Below are 19,279 nucleotides of genomic sequence, written 5' to 3' on the forward strand. Positions count from 1 at the left end.
GGAGTGAATAAGAGTCGCAGCTGAGTCCATTGAAATGTAGGTGATAGAAAGCAGCACTGTATATTTTGGTAATGGGTACGGCCATAGTGAGTTGATCATCGAACCACGCGCCCAAATTCCGTACCACAGACACTCTGCCTACATCGCAGTCTCCGACCCTGATAGTATTAAGAGCAAATTTTTTCAGGAAGTGTCGTGATGCTATTACAATAAATTCAGTTTTGTCGTCATTAAGCATAAGTTTGTCCGTGGTCATCTACTGCTTAACATCCGAGATAAAGGTTTCCATTGATCTAATTACCTCGTCTTGACCAACAGCACAGCTTGGGTTGAACGATAAATAAAGCTGGGAGTCATCTGCATAACAATGAAGTTTTGGAAGGTGACGACCAACAATGTCGAAGATTTTGCTTGAGTATATGTTAAACAAAACGGGGCCTAGATACGATCCCTGAGGAACGCCGTAGCGAAGATGAAAGACATTTGAAAGCGCTCCCTGAACAGATATTCGTTGTGATCTTCCGGCTAGATAAGAGCGAAACCACGCCAGAGCAGTTCCATTGCGACCAAGCTTTGATCTTAAACGTGTTAGCAAATACTAGGGTCCACAGTGTCGAAGGCAGCACTCAGGTCTAAGAGAACGAGGAGGGTCGCGTTTAAATAACCTGGGGTTATTTAAACGTAAGATCAATGACATTTTTAAAGTCTAACGCACGGCATTCACGGAAAACAGCTTTAGTGTTATAGTATGTAGTTTTAATTTTAAATATCTTACCGTATGTGATATGTATTTTTATAGGCTGATGAATTGATCGTGTCTAAATAAAGATTACAATACAATACAATACAATACAATACAATACAATACAATGTAATGTGACCTCTTAGCCAAAAACCTCTTAAAGAGAACTCTCATCAAATTAAGAACGTTTTCTTAGAATTTTCTATATCCATCAAGTTCTGCGTTGTATTCTTTACTCTCTTGAAGCACTCAGAACGGGCCTGGGATGGTATATAGTGCATAATGCAAAAAAAAAAAAAAAAAAACATAAATGAATGACCAAAAGAACTGTTTTATTTCAAAAGTAATGGAACACTTAGTTATGTCAGTTCGCGCTCTATATAATGCTTTTGCCGCTTTCTCTTTGACGTCAATCAAGAGTTACGATGAACTAGGGAAACTTGAAGACGCAAAGCTTAGCCAAATACCGTAAAGAATGCCGCTTTCACGCATGCTTTCTAACAAATATATACAAATTCTTAAATCATACTGGTTTCTTTAATTGTTCTCATTTTTTCCCGAACCCCTACTCGTTTTCGCCAGTTGCTTGCATGATGTCAGCACATGACACTGTCACTATGCTCTGTTCTGTGTTTCTTTTCACTTTAATCTGCCCAATCATTCTAAGCAGCATATGGCCGTCTGCGGCTGCAAAACTCTAGAAAAAAAGTTTTTTTAAATCGGTACTCTTAATCCCCTCCGTATCAACGAATGCTTTTCATTCAACCAACTTTTTTTTCTCGTTACCATGTTCCTACCAATAGCGTTGCTCTATTTTCTGATTATAAACACGCCCAACCCACAGTTCTTTCATTCGCTTGACGAAAGGCTAAAGCTCGAAACGTCAGCTTTGAAACTCTTAACGGTGGCCAGTTTACTGTATCAACTCAGTTGATAAAACCAAAATTACCTACTTACAAATTAGTTCAATATTTGATGAATTTATTCCTGGGAGAAACACTAAACGGATTACTCGTCGATTCGTACCAGTCGTTTAGTACGCAGTCGCTTCAAAGCCAAGGTTGTTTCGTACTCAAACTAATAAATTACGTTTAATTGTATGTTAAAATAAGGAAAAAAAGATCACGCGTACATGAGCTGTTATTATATACAAACTCAGTGATCTTGGCGTTTCAAGCGATCTGATTGGTTCGCTATCCTGGGCTAATCAACAATGCACACCTCCGAGCGAGTGGATAATGTGAAAAACAAAATAGCGGGCGTAAACTCGCGTTTCGCTAAAGTTTCAGAAGCAAAAATTGTCTTTAAATGGCTTCCTTTTAATTTTGTCCAGATCACTTCGTGTGTATATACTAAAAAATTATTATTTTCAATCTCCCTGAATAGTGGCTTTCGGGAATATTTAGCCACTATTCACCTCGATTTCAAAGAATAATTGTTAATTATTGTTTAAAAAGTTATAAGTATAAACAATAGACTTCTCTATCAAAATAGCACACCTGCCTTGCGCGAGGCAATAATTAAGTTGTTTATGTCAAGAAGGTCAGAAGTATACACAACAGATTTTTTGTTTGTATTTCGCTCGCTCGACTCTTCTAAGTTGTCGTATGAAACGACTGACATCTGTTCACGCGCTGGAACGTAAGGCATTTCGAATAAATGAATGAGTCGATCAGCGGTTTGGGTCCGTACTGACTCAAACTTGGGTACGAATCGACTGCATTTGGGTACGAAACGACCGGATACCACTACAAGGTAAAAATTTCTAATATTTAGTTTAGTTACAAGCGCGTTTCTCGGATTTCATATTCCTTAGGGCCACAGCCTTTCTTATTTTTAAAGCAGAACAGAACCAACGGCATCAGACCAGCTAATTGTGTCACAATACCAGCCATAAAAAATGCCCAGGTGTAGCAATCAGACATATCCACCAAGAATCCTGGAGAAAGAAGCAATACATTGATAAATAAATAGGGTTTGTGAACGTCAAAGGGCCTAGTTTTCCAATTCGTCATCCACCAATAAATGATACCAACCTTATTAAGCAAGAAACATGGATATTTTGAAAGTACAATAATAAGGAAGCGTCCGCAACTTTGATTGCTACGATTTTACAAATTGCCCAAAGATGGGCAAGCGTTTTTCATCCAACTTGATACGAACACTTCGATAACTTCAAAAGCATGCGCTCTCATGCTTCTACATGCGTAATGGAAGCTTCTATGTTCTTCGAACTACAGCAAGGGAGAAATTTTAAAGCTTGGATATTAACGTTAAGGTATATTTTATCAATAATCATGGCTCTCAAACCTGCAAAGGGAGGTCCGGCAACTATCCCTAACGACAGTAACATATTACCCAGACCCAATCCAGCCGCTCGGTGCTCTTCGTCCACACTAAATACAAGGAGGGAGTTCATTGTCGTGGTAAATATACCGTCCCCAACGCCGTAAAAGACCGAAAAAACTTGAAGTCCTGAATAGCTTTTTATCAATGGGAGGGAAATGATAACAAGTCCGATAAGCAGGTCTCCAAACTGGTAAATATAAATCACATTTATCCATTTTACGTCACACATTCTCCCAGTTATAACACGGGCAACGGAGGATGATAGACCAAGAAGAATAAAAAGCTTGGAGGCTGAATCAGCAGAAATGCCAAGGTCCAGGCAATATTTTACCTGCGCGCCAAGAGTAAAAAGATGTTAGTGAAATATTCTGGGAAACTTTAAGTTCATTGTTACATCTTGCAATGTCAATCGAATCAAAATGTGTGGGATTGCTCTAAAGAAAATCTAGCTGACCTTCGCATGTTTCTTTGTGTCCGATATAGTTATTGTATCGATTAATATCTAATTAGTCAGTTTTTCTCTTTGTGACTATGTAAATGGAAGGTGAAGGAACTGGACTGACCCTACAACCACATCAGAGGCAAAGGAAGGCAAAAAGATTTTTTTTTTTCATGATAGCCAAATCCTAAAGAGTTTATACTTCTTAATGCAACCATTTCCTCACTCAAATCCTGAAGGTTCTATTAATACTGAGTAACGGCATAGGACATATATTTTATTAACCAAGCGCGAGGGCCGTACTGGGAGAATATCGGCACGAGGTCTTGACAGTACGGACCGAGCGCAGCGAGGTCCGTACAAAAAAGACCGAGGGCCTATATTCTTCAAGTACGGTCCCGAGCAAGCTTGGTTAATAAGAGATTTATTATACGACTGAATTTCAAAGGGACAGAAGTGCGGTATCATTCGGGACTATTCGGGACAGTGCCCGGTCCAATACTGAGAGAATATTGACCGGCAAAAGAGCATTTTGATTGGTTGATTTTAGTTATTGGCCCTCTGACTGCCCGAGTCGTGTAATAAAAACGTATAACGAGTTTGAACTTTGCTGTGGTATGATTGGCAAGGATCAGTACAGACTACTTACTAAGTATAATTGAGGTACAAAATGTCCAAAATTCATTAACAGAAGACTTATCATCGCTACAGTGTAAGAAGGAACCTTGAATACAGACAAGTCCAGCAGCTTTCGTAGTGTTCTCATCTCACTTGAATTCTCACTGTTCTTCTTCTGAAGGTAGCTAGCTTTGACTTCCACGGCTTGCATAGATCTAGTTTGATTAAAATTTTGCTCCACTTTATAGCGATCTTTATTAATGGAATCTCTCTTTGTTTGTAAATAGGCGTTCCTTCGATGTGTCTCATTTACTGAAATTTCAAAATCTTTCTTCATTGTATCTATTTCCATCAGAAACATGGCAGACTCTACGGGTTTCGAAAAGTTGTCAACAGGATGACCAAATGTAGCACCGCAAATACACGCCATCACAAAAAACGGTATACTCATCATCCTGTATGTTCCTCTCCAACCCAGATTGTCTATTAGGAGCTGGAGGACTGGGCCTAGGATTAAGACTCCAATGCTGCCGCCGACTGAAACGATCCCCACTGCGAGAAACCGCCACTTAATAAAGTTCTTTGCTGTTATGAGAAAGTAAGACGCAAATAGTAATGAAGAACCCAGACCATACAAACAGCCATATGTGGGAAACATCCACTGAAGACTGGTCGCGTGAGCAGTTAGGAAAAAGCTTGTACCACACAGAAGGCATCCAAGTATGGCGGGGATGCGACATCCAATCGTTTGGCAGACAAACGACGTCAGTGGACCAAGGAAAAATGTCAATCCAAATGCAAGAGATCCGACCCAAACTGGAATTGAATGTCGGTCAATTGTAGATCAGTTAGATTCACAATTTTTTCAGAAGAAAAATTGAGAACTTGAATTTAAATTCGGGTGTATGCATGGTAGGGTAAAAAAAGGATTGAAAAAAATCGACCAAAATTGTAAATTGCGTGCTACGATCTTTCGCTTTCCAAACGCCATCCACTTCAGCTACTTTAATAGAAGTATGGCAAAGAGTAACTGTGAAACAAGTGTAACGTAAATTCACTCTTTTGATTGAAAGACACCAGAATTTCACAAAAGGAGAGGATAGAATCATGCAAGACTAGATGTTGATGAATCGTTGCCTGAATCATCCTACGCAAGCCTCTCAGATTGTGTGACGCATTTTACATCATATTTTCAAGAAAATTTTTATACTGACCAGTTTTTTGCCGGCTTTCCTCAAACTCCTTCATAACTTCAGGAAGCAATATCCCATAGCTAACTGCAAAACCAATGTTCAATCCTTGACACACAGAGGCGCAAACGCAAACGAACCATGAAAACAAACTGTCTGGTCCATGCTGAATAACTTTACTTATTTTCCGCATGTCTTTAGGTCGCGTTTCTTAAAACAATATATATAAGCATATGTAACAAACAACCAATCCATAGTTCTCGTTTAGTGCGCTAGAGCACCCTTTTTTTTTCGCCCCTGAGCAAGTCTACTGTCATGGAAGTCCAAGTTTCCTACGCGTTACTTTTCTAATAGACAATCAAATTTCCACAAAATCTGTTTTAACGATTCAGTGGTCTGAAAATTTTCTCTTCTTTTAGAGACTTAAGTATTTGCACTGGAGTCGCATTTATCATCATCCCAAATGGATTTTTGTAGTATTCTTTGCGCTAAGCTATCTTTAAAATAGTCAACAACCCGAACCCCCCTTGAAGTTTCCGCTCTTAAAAGAAATAGATCCTCAATTTTCCTCACTCTAATAGAAACAGGTATGTTCGATTTTGAAATAAAGTCAAACTACCGACATTCCGATAGTATCTAGAGCTATAGGACACCTTGTTTTTACTTGTGATTCTCTCTTCAGTCGGTAAAGGTGACAGGTATGAAATATGTGGGTCTGACTTTTATAATCTTGCATCATCACATTTCAATACGCAGGGGCGAGAAACCACGAATGTAAAGAATTTACCTTGCCTGAATCACTTGCTCCTCATCCGAAAGATCACTTAGTTCTAAAGTACAGCGCCTGTATTGTAGTTTCGACATGACATTGTTTTAGATGGTATGAAGCCAGCTACACACTTAGTTAGCGATTTTATTTGCCGATTGTGTATAAAAAGGCGCTCGGTGCAGCGATTGCAATTTTCGCCGGCGATCGCTTTCATCGCGATCGGTGAAAAAAAATCGCCAAATATGACTCCCTCCTCTTTAAAAAAAATTCTTTCTGGACCTAATAAAGTAGTTCAGACTCAACCATTATTTAAATAAAACTACTCAGTACTCACCTTGCGTAGGTTGGAAATTTTCGTTTTTTTACCGGTATCAATTCAGTGTTTCTTGTCGGAGCATTACTTAATATAAACATAATAAGATTCAAGGTCACTAATAAGAGAATCGAAAGGCAGATTTTGGCTAAATTTATAACGTAAAAGATTGGATTCCAGGTGAAGTATTTAGGGACTCTCTCCAAACTGAATACTTTTCAAGAACATTCCACAACATTTTAGGTTTCATCTGTTCGTATTTCGAGCAGAATCATTGATCACTGAACTAGATGAGCTCTAATTAAGATTTACGATTGTCGTGATGTTCAAAAGTTAGTGAAGCGTGATATTTAGCATATCATTTCGTTGACATTAAGAACAACTGCATAACTCACCCTTTGACGATCTTTTAATTCTTGATTTCACCCAAATAACATGTAAATCGGTTTTCCATCGCCATGTGGGGACTATTTTTCACTGGTTTGACACCGTTTTGTATTGCAAATGAAGTAAATGATCAGAGAGGACCATGTTTTTGCTGAACGACCTGAACAGACAGGCTGCTTTGAGGCGTCGCAGACTGGAATAATAATTAACAATAATATGTTACCTATGATCTGGCCAGGAAAGGAGAAAAAATCTGTATTTTTGTGTGATATTTAACCGATAACGCAACTGACCACTTGACGTTCAGGCATTCAGGTCGCGGCGACATGTCAGCCCGCAACGAAGACAAAAATCTAGCTCCAGTGGAAAACCAATTTTATGACTTTTTAAGGGATAAACAACTAAAATCATAGACCAGCAAGGGTAAGGCATATTTTCAGTGTACAATTAACCGTTGGTAGTCTATGGCTTTCATCCTCCTTATAAAGTCACAATGCTAATATATGTCTGCAAGATGTTAGAAGAAGCGGATTGTCTAGCACGCGTACGATATTAGTTTTTGGTTGTAATACGGCCGTGATTGGACTTTGTAGAATTTTACAGATTGGTTTGGTGGGGGTCTTAGTTTTCGTAATGACGATCGAAAAGTAAGAGGGGTCTTCGTTTTCGAAGTTACGAAAACTAAGACCCCTAAATTTACCATTAAATTTGGCTGCGTTTAACAGAGGGACAGGGACGTGGGGACAGGGACGTGGGGACTAGGACGTGGGGGCTGGGACATAGGACGTGGTACTCGGGGACGTGGGACTCGGGGACTCGGAGACTCGGGGTCTCCGAGACTTGAGGACTCGGGGACTCCGGGGCTCCGGGGACTCGGGTGCATGCGTGATAAACAAACAACACCTGATTTTTGCTTTGAATATGTAAAGTATAATTTTCGGTGGTCTCGAGAAAGGTATTACATGCTATAGTTATAGAAGCTTGTCAGTGGTAGCTGATGATTTCCAGCGTCCATGGTTCGGCCGAATATGCTGGCCTACTTACTACCGAAACAGTTAATCGCAAGTCGCAAGTCGCAAGTTGACGAAAGTATATATCCTCGTCGTCCTTTTACTGAGTCCGCAATCTGCAACGAAAGTGGATAAACGACGACGGACAGCAAATGCGCGGGCAAAGAAATGCGAAGGAATATTATCATGTGCGTTTGCCTATTGTGCGAACATGTTTTTTTTTTTTTTCAGTCAACGTGACCAAAAACGACCCTCGTCCCAGAGTCCCTAAGTCCCATGTCCCCGAGTCCCACGTCTCCGAGTCTTCGAGTTTCACGTCCCGAGTCCCACGTCCTACGTCCCTGTCCCACTTTTAGTCCCAGCCGTTAAATCTGACCTAAAACTCGGTGGAAAGGATCGTACAGGAGATAATTTGACAGATTGGGTACAATTTGAGTTTATATTTCGACGGAATCGATTTTAGGGGGTCTGAGTTTTCGTAATCTCTTTAAATATTACTCAACAAAACCCCTATGTTGGAGCGCAAATCTTGCAGGTTTTAAAGGCAATATTTAGTCTAATTCCCCAAACCACTGCAAAAAACATGCCCGTCATAACAATGCAAGGAAGGTAGAAAACGTCGGCCAGATCTCCTTCTTTCCTTCGTTGTTTTGGTAGCCATTTTGTAAAGTAACCGCGCGCTTTCATGTGTAAATAGGCTGTTCAGAGCATGCTCTGAAAGTTATGAGGGAAACCGTAGGCATAAAGTATCGCATGAACGAAATTACTCGAATTACAAGCGTATTAATGCTCAAAGTTGCTTAACAACTCGAAGAACAGTGCTCATGCAGGAAAAAACATTACTCACCAGTAGCCGCAATAACACGATCAACAACACTTTTCAGTCCGGTTGTGATTATCTTTTGTGAATTGGAACTACCATAACCTCTAATCTAGCAGCTCGACTCCAAGCTTAATTCTCGCCGCTCTCTCTCGAGCACACTGTTAGCTCGCTGGCTATTTGAGTTAAAACCACCGGCAGTCCCTGTCAAATTCCGTTATGCGAGGCGCCATGAAAAGAAATCAGCATTCATGATGGTGACGTCGAGCATATTTGTACCCATAGAGTGTCAAAATATTTAAGAAATTTGATTATGCCTTGCAAAAAGGAAGTTGTCTAACCATACCTGTGTTTTTTTTTAAGGCAGTAGACGTAAAGAAAAGTGCAAACCTTAATCTTCACTACTGTTGAGAACCGAACTGACTTCAAATCCCATTGTTTTGTTTTTCCGGTTGACTGTCTTTCCAATACGTTAACCCAAGGGGGTCAACATCAATTCTCTTACATAATATAAATAATATATGACACGCGGAAATACGTTTTGGTGACTTCACAATGGTCAGTGGTCATCAACTATGGGCTGCTAATCGCTTCGATGTGTTAGTCGAGTGAGTTCGAGGAAAATATCGTCTTTTTGCGTGGTTTTAAGTCGGAAAATATCCATGATACTTCTCCTTGTTTGTTAGATTTGATCCTTTGAATAGATGTTTAATACTAAAACAACGTTTTAACGAATAGCGGTACAGGGGAGTCATTTTGTTCAGAGTTGTTTGCTGTTTACTGACTTTAGCTGACCGTCAATACAGAGCGTGATCGTGATTCTTCAGTCGCCCTCGCCTACAGAATTGTAAAAAACAGCGATAGTTTCCAGAGAAAACAGAAGACTAGTTCTGTAGGATACTTTTCCAGCGAGTCTGAAGACTGGTTGGATTTTGAAGTGTAATTAGCATGAAGCGATACAGGTTGTTGTGTTGTAAAAATATAGTCACTTTGCGTCGACATGCGGTGCCTTTTCAATTTGGAAATCATTCGCCTGGATGAGAATTTTGCCTTTAAAGACTGTCTTTTTTTTTCGCCATTCCACCTTTTTGATTTTCTGTGCCTTTAAGAATAGGCGTCCGTAATCAAAATATGAAAACATTTGTTCACTTCATATAATCTTGCAATGTTATCAACAAGTTATCTCTCGTGAATAGAATAACGCTTGTTTAGCTCATCATGATAATGGTGATGTTTACGAAGGGAGCGGAAATCGAAAAAATTGTAATTTGTTTGCAACGCCACGACTCAACAAAGATTGTTTAAGGCGATTAATTGAGGGCGCTGAACACATAATATTTGAGACCGACCAACATAACGGTTTATGTACAATTTTTCTTATATATGAAGTCTTTGATGCTGTCATTTCATGTTTGCTTGAACCTGTTACTACAACTACTTTAATTTCCCAAACAGCTCTATTTGTTTACACGAAAGTGTTTTCAATGAAACACACTAGTTTATTATATTTTTTATAACTCAGTCATTTGAAACTTTCACTGGCGCGTGTATGTTTACCTGATGTGTATTCCACCATCTTGCATGTGTATTGCTTTAACTTATGCAAATAATCAACTACTCTTCTTCATCCATTAATTTTTTTTTAGATTAGCTTTGCTTTGCTTTACATAGTTTGTATGTGCTTAAGGAATCATGTACATCACTTGCTCTGAACCACTGTAAAGATAATTATTATCCCCATCAGTAATGTCACATCATATCCCCACAGAACATCGTTACGAAACATTCCTACTTGACTTGTAGCCATTTTCTTTCTTTTCAAGACATTATAGAACCTGGAGGAAAAATATATACATATTGCCGTAACTAGCTGACAATTTCTTACTGACTACAATTGGCATGCATACTACAGTTCCCCTCCCTTGTAATAAGTCTGGAAAAGGAGATCTGTGTTGTGCTGTCGTTATTCATGTTTGGGAATATCCCTCCCCTAATTTTTGTTTGACTGGATGCGCACAGCTGTACAAAGGTTAATTAGAAGCTTCTGGTTACTCCTCATGACTTAGTGTTAAATGGGAATTGATTGGGAGATTAATAATCATAATCATCATGTTCTTTGCTACCACCATCATCACCTCCATGAACACCGGCCTTATAAGAGTTCTTTGTTCCATGACTCAGACAGCTTCTGGATATAAGAGTATCAAGTTTAGAAGACGGTCATTCATCAAGGCTGTTGCAATACAAGAAAAGACAATACATACGGTGCTTTATTCGCATAAAACGATTAAATTATTATAAAATAATTATTTTACTTTCCAGTACTTATTGTTTATTTTGCAGAAACACATAATGCTTGAAATCGAAAACTCAACTAGACCAGTAAGGGAAGTTTTCTGCAAACAGAAAATACGCTTAGAACAAACAAATTATAATATACACAAATACAAAGAAAACTCACCGACGACTGTTCGAGCATAGGGTTTCTCTCAACAATGATAATTTACTGTAACAAATATCCAAACATGAACCACAGGCTTACCATCTTAAATATCTGTGGTTTCGGGTTTCTATGGTAATGGGTTCCTGTGGCATTTACATAGCCGTTACGAATGTAGTTCGAATTGATATATTGCCTCTAGAATTTGTCCCTAGTAGTCAGTCTTCAAAAAAAATCAGATCCGAATAAAGATTAACGGTTCATTACTTGTTAGGAAGTGATTTTTTTTCTGCCAGGTGTAGTATCAAGAGTATCAGTCTCGAACAGAGCTAAAGTAAGATGAACCACAACGCCCTGCTTGTAGTAAAAACCTTACTTTTTATAAATTCCCTTCCCCTCATCACGTGATCCAGCATGATTGATTTATGACATTACATCCCTCTTTTTTTCGGATGAAAAGAACACAGGGTGACTAACTGCATTTTAAGTGATAAACGTCCTAAAATTCTCAACAAAAACAATGTCCATCGTTCATCATCATTATCATCATTAACTTTATTTCATCTCGAATTTTAGAGTAGCTTGTTGGAGCTAATATCTTCGAGAAAACATAAAATGGAGATTATCTATATATATATATATTCATACATATATCTGTACAAAATCTAAAATACTAACTATACTAAAATATACTAAAATACACAGTACTTAGAAATATAATTATGTAACATATCAGTAGAAATTAACAGAAAAGTGAAGATAAGCGGGAGCGACTATACAAAGATACGGCCTTGGATTATCTTTCTAAAGTCTTTTAAATGCACTCATGCGGATATAGTCAGGCAGTGTATTCCATAGCTTAGCTGAGAAGTATGAAAACGAATTAAGGCCATAACTAGTTGTTCTAGGTTTTCTAAGTGACAGTATGTAATTACCGCGAAGATTATAAGAGGACCGAAGTGAAAACATACCTCTCATATAAGCTGGAAAATGAGTGAAAAACAGGCTCTTGTACAATAAAATGAGGAAATTCTGGATACGCACATTACATAAGGAACTAGTGTTGACCTTAGTCAGAAGGCTATCATATGGCGACAAGTAATCCCTAAGTATAAATCTAAGTATTCTCTTATTCAGCGCCTCTAGTTTATCCGTATTCCGCACCCCACAAAAGTGCCAAACTGAGGAGCAATAATTAAAATGCTGTAAAATGTAAGCTTTGTAAAGCGTAAGTAAGGTGTCCCTCGATATCAGTTTTCGAAAGCGTAACATAACATTAAATTGATTATTGATCTTTTTGCATATATTGGATATGTGACTAGAGAAATCGAGCTTATCATCTATTTCCATTCCGAAAATCTCTAATGTGTCCTTTACTGGGAAGGAAAAACTATAGTCCGTTTCGCCAAGAACGAGACCCTGGTGCTTGCTCTCGTTGACTGACATCCCATTTTCATGGTACCAATGATTGGCTAACTTGACATTGTGAGATATGCATGCGTCTACTGTCGCTGGATCGACGTGGGAATAGTATATCTGATGATCATCGTCGTAAGCGTTCAGCCTGGCGCCCTTGACGTAAAACAAGAGATCGTTGGTAAAGAAGTTGAAAAGCATTGGACCTAACACACTGCCCTGCGGGACCCCACGTTCAAAGGTTTTCCAGGCGGAGAAGATGCCGCCTATCTTGACTCTGAGATCTACCAGAGAGATAATTCCTGAGTAGAGCGCCACTCTTGTCATCCATACCGTAGGCCTTGAGCTTGGAAAGAAGGAGCGGTTACTGAATAACGTCAAACGCTTTGGAGAGGTCCATAGAGACCACCGCAACGAGCTCACCTCTGTCGCACATCATCCTCCAATCTTCCGTCAGCCTTAGCAATGAGGTCTCACCACTATGAAACTTCCTGTAAGCGCTAATGAAATCTGAAAGCATTTCGGGATAGAATTCATGCATCTGCCCTGCTAAAAAGCCTTTCAAAAATATTGTTCAAAACGGGGAGCACAGTTACAAGCCTATAGTTAACCTTACAAAACTTGTCGTCTTTTTGAACAAGGGAATCACAGTGCCCATCTCCCAATTTGCAGAATAAGAGCAGTTTTCAATAGAATGGTTAAAAATGTTTGTGAGAGGCTCAGCAATAACAGATGCAGCGTGTTTGAACAGCCGTGGTGGGATCATATCGTGATCGATTTACGTACATTTAGATATATCAACAAAGTTGAAATGGTAAATTGGCCACCGTAACGATTACAAAAGCTGACGTTTTGAGCGTTAGCCCTTCATCGGAGCGAATAGAGGAATTGTGGGTTGTGTGTCCTTTTAAAGGCAAAATTTGTGTGTGCTTTTAAAGGCAGATTTACGTACATTGATCTCTTTCAATAAGCTTTCAAACTGAGATTTGCTTCTGCGATGAAAACTGAAGCAAGCGGGTTCGTCTTTGCCCCTGTTTTCAAAGATTACTTTGATACTCAGATGATTTGCAAAATCATTGCCATAATCCTCCTCCTCTCTCAAAGGTACATTACCAGCGATGTGTACAAAGTGTTCGTTAAATAACTCGGCAATTTTCTTTTTGTCAGTAATAATTCTGTCCTTTTCCTTTAAGATAATATCATTGGCTCTTCTTGCTTTCGTATTTAAAAAAGGTTCAGTAATCAAAGTTCAATGATCAACATTCAAACTGAATTTAAACTGAGATCTCTTTTCCTTCAAACATTTCATATAATGTCAACGTTCTCAGAGAATCAGAAAACATGGCTCCGTTTCCAACCTATTTCTCATAGATGATTTGTACATAGTCTGAAAACCTGACAGGAGGTTTTATTTGTCGTTTCGCCCGTCTCGGCAAGGCGTCAGCTTTCATTTCGGATGGATATTGTGTCTTTTCTTCATCTCTCCTTCCACCATTCTCTTGGCAGGGTGCAAGATGTTTCGGAGTAACTTTGAACTGCGATGAATTCCTCGTAACAGTCCGTGAACCATTACTCGCTGTGACCATGGTACCTTTCTGTTCCTCCACGATAAATAGTTTTGGACTGTATGGAGTGCTGAGCTTGTTCTGTTTGGGTTGTCTGAGTACAACTTCTCCTGGTTTAATCTCTCGTTCCTGAGCATGCGCTTTGAGGTCAGCATAGACCTTCATTTTCTGCTTTTGCAGAGCTTCTCTCTGGGCGATGCTAGCTGATGGATCTTGAAGTGTACATCGTGGCAGCTTGTGTTGGGTGATTGGTAACTTTGATATTGTGGTCTTGAGTTTTCTGCTGTTTAGGACTTCACTTGGAGACACACTGATGGTGAAGTGAGGTGTTGCACGATATTGCCGTAAGAACTTGTACAACTCTTGCTTCCAGTTTTGCCTTCTAGGTGAGCAATTCTGATAGACTTTTGGAGGGTCTGAACCAGTCGTTCTGCTTCTCCATTTGCTCTTGGCCAATACGGGGTGATCCGTCTGTGCTTGAATCCTAGGTAGTCAGAAAAATTCTTAAATTCATGGCCATTAAACGGTGGACCTGCACTGCCATCGGCATGGACGTCGAACGGTGGAAAACTTGGTAGCGAAACCGCCAGGAGGTCTCAAAGAGTTGAGCGCGTCGCAAACAGCAAACGTGCTTTCAAGAAAAATTTACACAGCGAACTCCCCAATGAAAACCAGTATTGGTGTGAATATTGACGATGGGATTCCTGAATTTTTACATCCTCGTCGCTAGATGTAGTATCGAGAGTATCAGTCTCGAACAGAGCTAAAGTAAGATGAACCACAACGCCCTGCTTGTAGTAAAAATCTTCCTTTTTATAAATTCCCTCCCCCTCATCACGTGATACAACATGATTGATTTTTGACATGTTGGGCTGTACATCTGAAACTTTGTAAGGACATGACAGCCGAAGAGTTCAAACGAGGCCTAAAAGAGTTCGTTGTACGACGAGGCGCACCAGATCTCATAGTCAGTGACAACGCCAAGACCTTCCAAGCGATGAAAAAATGGTTATCGACCCTACAAATAGACGAGAACCTCTTTCACTATCTAGCCACAAAGGAGATCAAATGGAGATTTAACATGTCCCGCGTGCCGTGGAGGAGCGGATTCTTCGAGAGGTTGATTGGCATCATGAAGAACGCTCTTTCTATAGCAATCGGACGAGCGTTGTTGAAATTTGAAGAGCTTGAGGAGGTTTTGTTGGACGTGGAATCATTCCTGAACAACTGACCCCTTTGCTACATGGGAGAAGAATTTGAAACACCGGTGATCACACCAAATCTACTGTTGCGTGGGCAACCAGCATCTTACCTTGAAGAAAATTGCGATGAGATGAGCGACAGGGAAGAGATAACCAGACGACTAAGATATTTGAAGGCTTGCCGAGATAACGTCTGTAAACGTTAGCTAAATGACTACCTTCACGCCTTGCAGGAGCGATTCAACATGGCACGACTTGTATGAAAAAGGGTTCACTGGCATTGATAAAAGACACGACGAAGAACAAAGCAACCTGGAAAGTTGGGCGTATCGTTAACCCAATCGTTGGAAAGGATGGAGTCACCAGAGGATACAAGATCCTAACTTGCAGTGGGTACGTCATCGAGAGGCCCCAACAGTTGGTATGCGATTTGGAAATCGGTGGCGTAGGTAATGACTCCAGCTCCTCTGAGAGTAACGCCGGACCGAGCAGCGATGTTCGACAGCAGCGACCGGTGATCAGGGCAGGGCGACAAGCAAGGCACGCAGCAGCGGATCATTTGGTAGGAATAATGGCGAACGAGAACGAGGAGGATTGAAGTACCGACGCCAAACTTCCTGTGGATCAAGTCGCGAAGAACGTTGTGTCACAGTTCGTCACGCTAGGAACTCATTATCGGAACTATTCCATGCATTTATAATTGAACGAGTTCTCATCTATTCCGCAGTCATTCTGATTTTAGAGGACACATTAAGCAGTGGGATCAATTCAGTAGCCAGTCATATTAGAAAGTTATTTCGAACTTTAATAGGGGGAGAGTGTAAGAAATGTTTTGACTACGTGACATGTTGTGTTACAGCTTTAATAATCGTTACTTTTGCTTTCAAGTTCCTAAGTGATTAAACTATCGAATTTCGAATCATGTGACAAGTAGATGGGTTTTCAGAAGCAAATAGAGAGTAGCTGAGATTTTAAGATTATTAAACACGTTTAATTCTACAACGCGAGTCTTCAGTGTCACAGGAAATTTGGGCCGGCAATTGGATTCCCTACAGCGTCCCATGTAAATGACAGATGCGTCAGATGTTTCCCAGATGCGTCCCATAAATTCCCGAGCTTCCAGGGGTCTCATAAACACGTGGCATGCGTCACAGATCTGTGGCATGCGTTACAGATCTGTAGCATGCGTGAATAGATGCCTCACAGATACGTGTGCTCAAATGCGTCACATCTAGTATAGATGCGTCACATGTAAATTGCAGATGCGTCAGATGTTTTCCAGATGAGCGCCATGAATTCCCGAGCTGGCAGGGGTTTCATAAACACAAGGCATGCGTTACAGATCTGTGGCATGCGTTACAGATCTGTGACATGCGTTACAGATCTGTGGCATGCGTGAATAGATGCCTCACAGATACGTGTGCTCAGATGCGTCACATCTAGTACAGATCCGTCACATGTAAACTACAGAGGCGTCAGATGTTTCCCAGATGCGCAGCATGAATCCCCAAGCTCCCAGGGGTCTCATAAACACGTGGCATGCTTCACAGATCTGTGGCATGCGTTACAGATCTGTGGCATGCGTGAATAGATGCCTCACAGATACGTGATGCGTCACATCTAGTACAGATGCGTCACATGTAAATTACAGATGCGTCAGATCTTTCCCAGACGCGCAGCATGAATTCCCGAGCTTCCAGGGGTCTCATAAACACGTGGCATGCGTCAGAGATCTGTGGCATGCGTGAAAAGATGCCTCACAGTTACGTGTGCTCAGATGCGTCACATCTAGTACAGATGCGTCACATGTAAATTACAGATGCATTAGATGTTTTCCAGATGCGCCGCGTGAGTTCTCGAGCTCCCAGGGGTCTCATAAACACGTGGCATGCGTCACAGAGCTGTGGCATGCGTTATAGATCTGTGGCACGCGTGAATAGATGCCTCACAGATACGTGTGCTGAAATGCGTCACATCTAGTACAGATGCATCAGACGTAAATTACAGATGCGTCAGATGTTTCCTAGATCCGCCGCATGAATTCCAGAGCTTCCAGGGGTCTCATAAATACGTGGCATGCGTCACAGATCTGTGGCATGCATTAAAGATCTGTGGCATGCGTAATTAGATGCCTCACAGATACGTGTGCTCAAATGCGTCACATCTAGTGCAGATGCGTCCCATGTAAATTACAGATGCGTCAGATGTTTCCCAGATGCGCCGCATGAATTCCCGAGCTTCCAGGGGTCTCATAAACACGTGGCATGCGTCAGAGAGCTGTGGCATGCGTCACAGAGCTGTGGCATGCGTTATAGATCTGTGGCATGCGTGAATAGATGCCTCACAGATACGTGTGCTGAAATGCGTCACATCTAGTACAGATGCATCAGACGTAAATTACAGGTGCGTCAGATGTTTCCTAGATCCGCCGCATGAATTCCAGAGCTTCCAGGGGTCTCATAAACACGTGGCATGCGTCAGAGATCTGTGGCATGCATTAAAGATCTGTGGCATGCGTAATTAGATGCCTCACAGATACGTGTGCTCAAATGCGTCACATCTAGTACAGATGCGTCCCATGTAAATTACAGATGCGTCAGATGTTTCCCAGATGCGCCGCATGAATTCCCGAGCTTCCAGGGGTCTCATAAACACGTGGCATGCGTCACAGATCTGTGGCATGCGTTACAGATCTGTGGCATGCGTGAATAGATGCCTCAAAGATACGTGTGCTCAGATGCGTCACATCTTGTACAGATGTGTCAAATGTAAATTACAGATGCGTCAGATGTTTCCCGGATGCGCCGCATAGGACTTCCAACAGATCGATAAGACTGTGCAAAAATTTGTATGGGCATACATTAGTCACACAGTGCATGAACCACAGGTGGCCCAAGTTCTGTCACAGGTTCTTTCACAGTGGAATATTAAAGAGTTTGTATAGTGGTTTAGTTGGAGCTGCTTTTGAGCTCCGTAAATGTAAAGTTGTGTGAAATAATCAAAGAAATAAAGTCTTACCTTCATAGAAAGTGGTCTGTGTTGTTCTCCTCGCGATTTGAGGCCGTTTTGATGTGTTTTAGCTTGACGCCCTAAGCACCACCGAGTCACCGTGCACAAGATACGGGTGACTGGAATACGTCAAAATATTCTGAAAAACTTCTAAAATAAAGGCGTGAAAGAAGATAATAATCCTACAACATCCGCTGTAGACTTTTATCCACTGAGTTGTTATTTCTTTTTTTCAACTGAAATATCTGGTCTCCTGAAGCTACAGAAATGCTTCGTATTTTTTCAAATACTGCTCAGATTCTTTCAAAGATAAAAGGAAAGAAAACAACCCTAACATTTTCTTCGCGCACTCATATTCTGATGGTGAGTCTTGTGCTTGTAATTCATTGAGCTCGAAAATACTTTAAGTGTGGCGGTGCACCTATTTGATTGGTTAGTAGTCTCCCTCGCAGACATTTTTAGTCTCGTCACGCAACGCTTCTCCCCACAAACGGTCCTTTGTGGGGAGAAGCGTTGCGTGACGAGACTAAAAACGGCAGCGATGGAGACTAATTGGTTAGAGAGGACCTTGCTAATAAGTTTGGCTCAAAATATGCAATGATAGTTCAAGAAAATGAAAATGTTTTAGTTTTCAACTGGAAATTTAGCGATGACTACTTCCGACGGACAATTCTATTTATGCACTGAGAGAAAGTGTGCCTTCAAACAAACAAAACAACTGAAAAAATTGTTTGAAATGTACATTGCAATATTTGCCTTTCGAACCAGCTAAATTATTCAGAGCGTTCGACAGTTAAAAAAATTTGTTTTGTTCTTTTCGCTAGTCGATTACCTTATCTTCATCGGTAGTTTGTCCGAAAAATGCTGGGCAAAACATGTAATTTATGCACTCGTTTAACTTCAAGTTGTTAACTTTGCCTTGTTGCAAAGGCAGTCAATTTATCAGTTCGTTTCCTCCACTTTTCGTTCAGTTTAAAACTCGTTAAAACCAAATGTAGCTGACCCCAATT

The 19,279-nt window shown here is 40.6% G+C and overlaps 1 protein-coding gene across 7 annotated transcripts; it reads right to left on the bottom strand.

Annotated features, from left to right (window-relative positions):
• Positions 1-1,053: 1,053 nt before the first annotated feature.
• On the bottom strand, positions 1,054-9,101 carry LOC111323789 (monocarboxylate transporter 3). Of its 7 annotated transcripts, none has more exons than XM_088737593.1 (8): positions 8,984-9,101; positions 8,665-8,841; positions 6,816-7,000; positions 6,126-6,182; positions 5,363-5,548; positions 4,180-4,964; positions 3,053-3,422; positions 1,054-2,681 (listed from the first exon to the last, which is right to left on the bottom strand). In XM_088737593.1, the coding sequence occupies exons 5-8, from the start codon at positions 5,529-5,531 to the stop codon at positions 2,524-2,526; spliced, it is 1,482 nt and encodes a 493-aa protein (XP_088593719.1). In that variant the 5' UTR covers positions 5,532-5,548; positions 6,126-6,182; positions 6,816-7,000; positions 8,665-8,841; positions 8,984-9,101; the 3' UTR covers positions 1,054-2,523. The 7 variants fall into 7 exon arrangements, with proteins under 7 accessions (XP_088593719.1, XP_088593725.1, XP_088593727.1 ...); XM_088737599.1 differs by lacking the exon at positions 6,126-6,182 and adding an exon at positions 6,442-6,507; XM_088737601.1 differs by lacking the exon at positions 6,126-6,182.
• Positions 9,102-19,279: the final 10,178 nt, after the last annotated feature.

This window comes from Stylophora pistillata, chromosome 1 (assembly GCF_964205215.1).
Source record: "Stylophora pistillata chromosome 1, jaStyPist1.2, whole genome shotgun sequence".
Taxonomy (NCBI): Eukaryota; Metazoa; Cnidaria; class Anthozoa; order Scleractinia; family Pocilloporidae; genus Stylophora; species Stylophora pistillata.

What these genes read in the sequence shown, in the direction of transcription:
- LOC111323789 (XM_088737601.1), bottom strand. Translation starts at nt 5,531, where the DNA reads ATGCGGAAAATAAGTAAAGTTATTCAGCATGGACCAGACAGTTTGTTT. An exon ending in GGAAAGCCGGCAAAAAACTG is followed by an intron (nt 4,965 to 5,362) that starts GTCAGTATAAAA and finishes ATTCAATTCCAG; the next exon opens with TTTGGGTCGGATCTCTTGCA. An exon ending in TTGTACCTCAATTATACTTA is followed by an intron (nt 3,423 to 4,179) that starts GTAAGTAGTCTG and finishes CTTGGCGCGCAG; the next exon opens with GTAAAATATTGCCTGGACCT.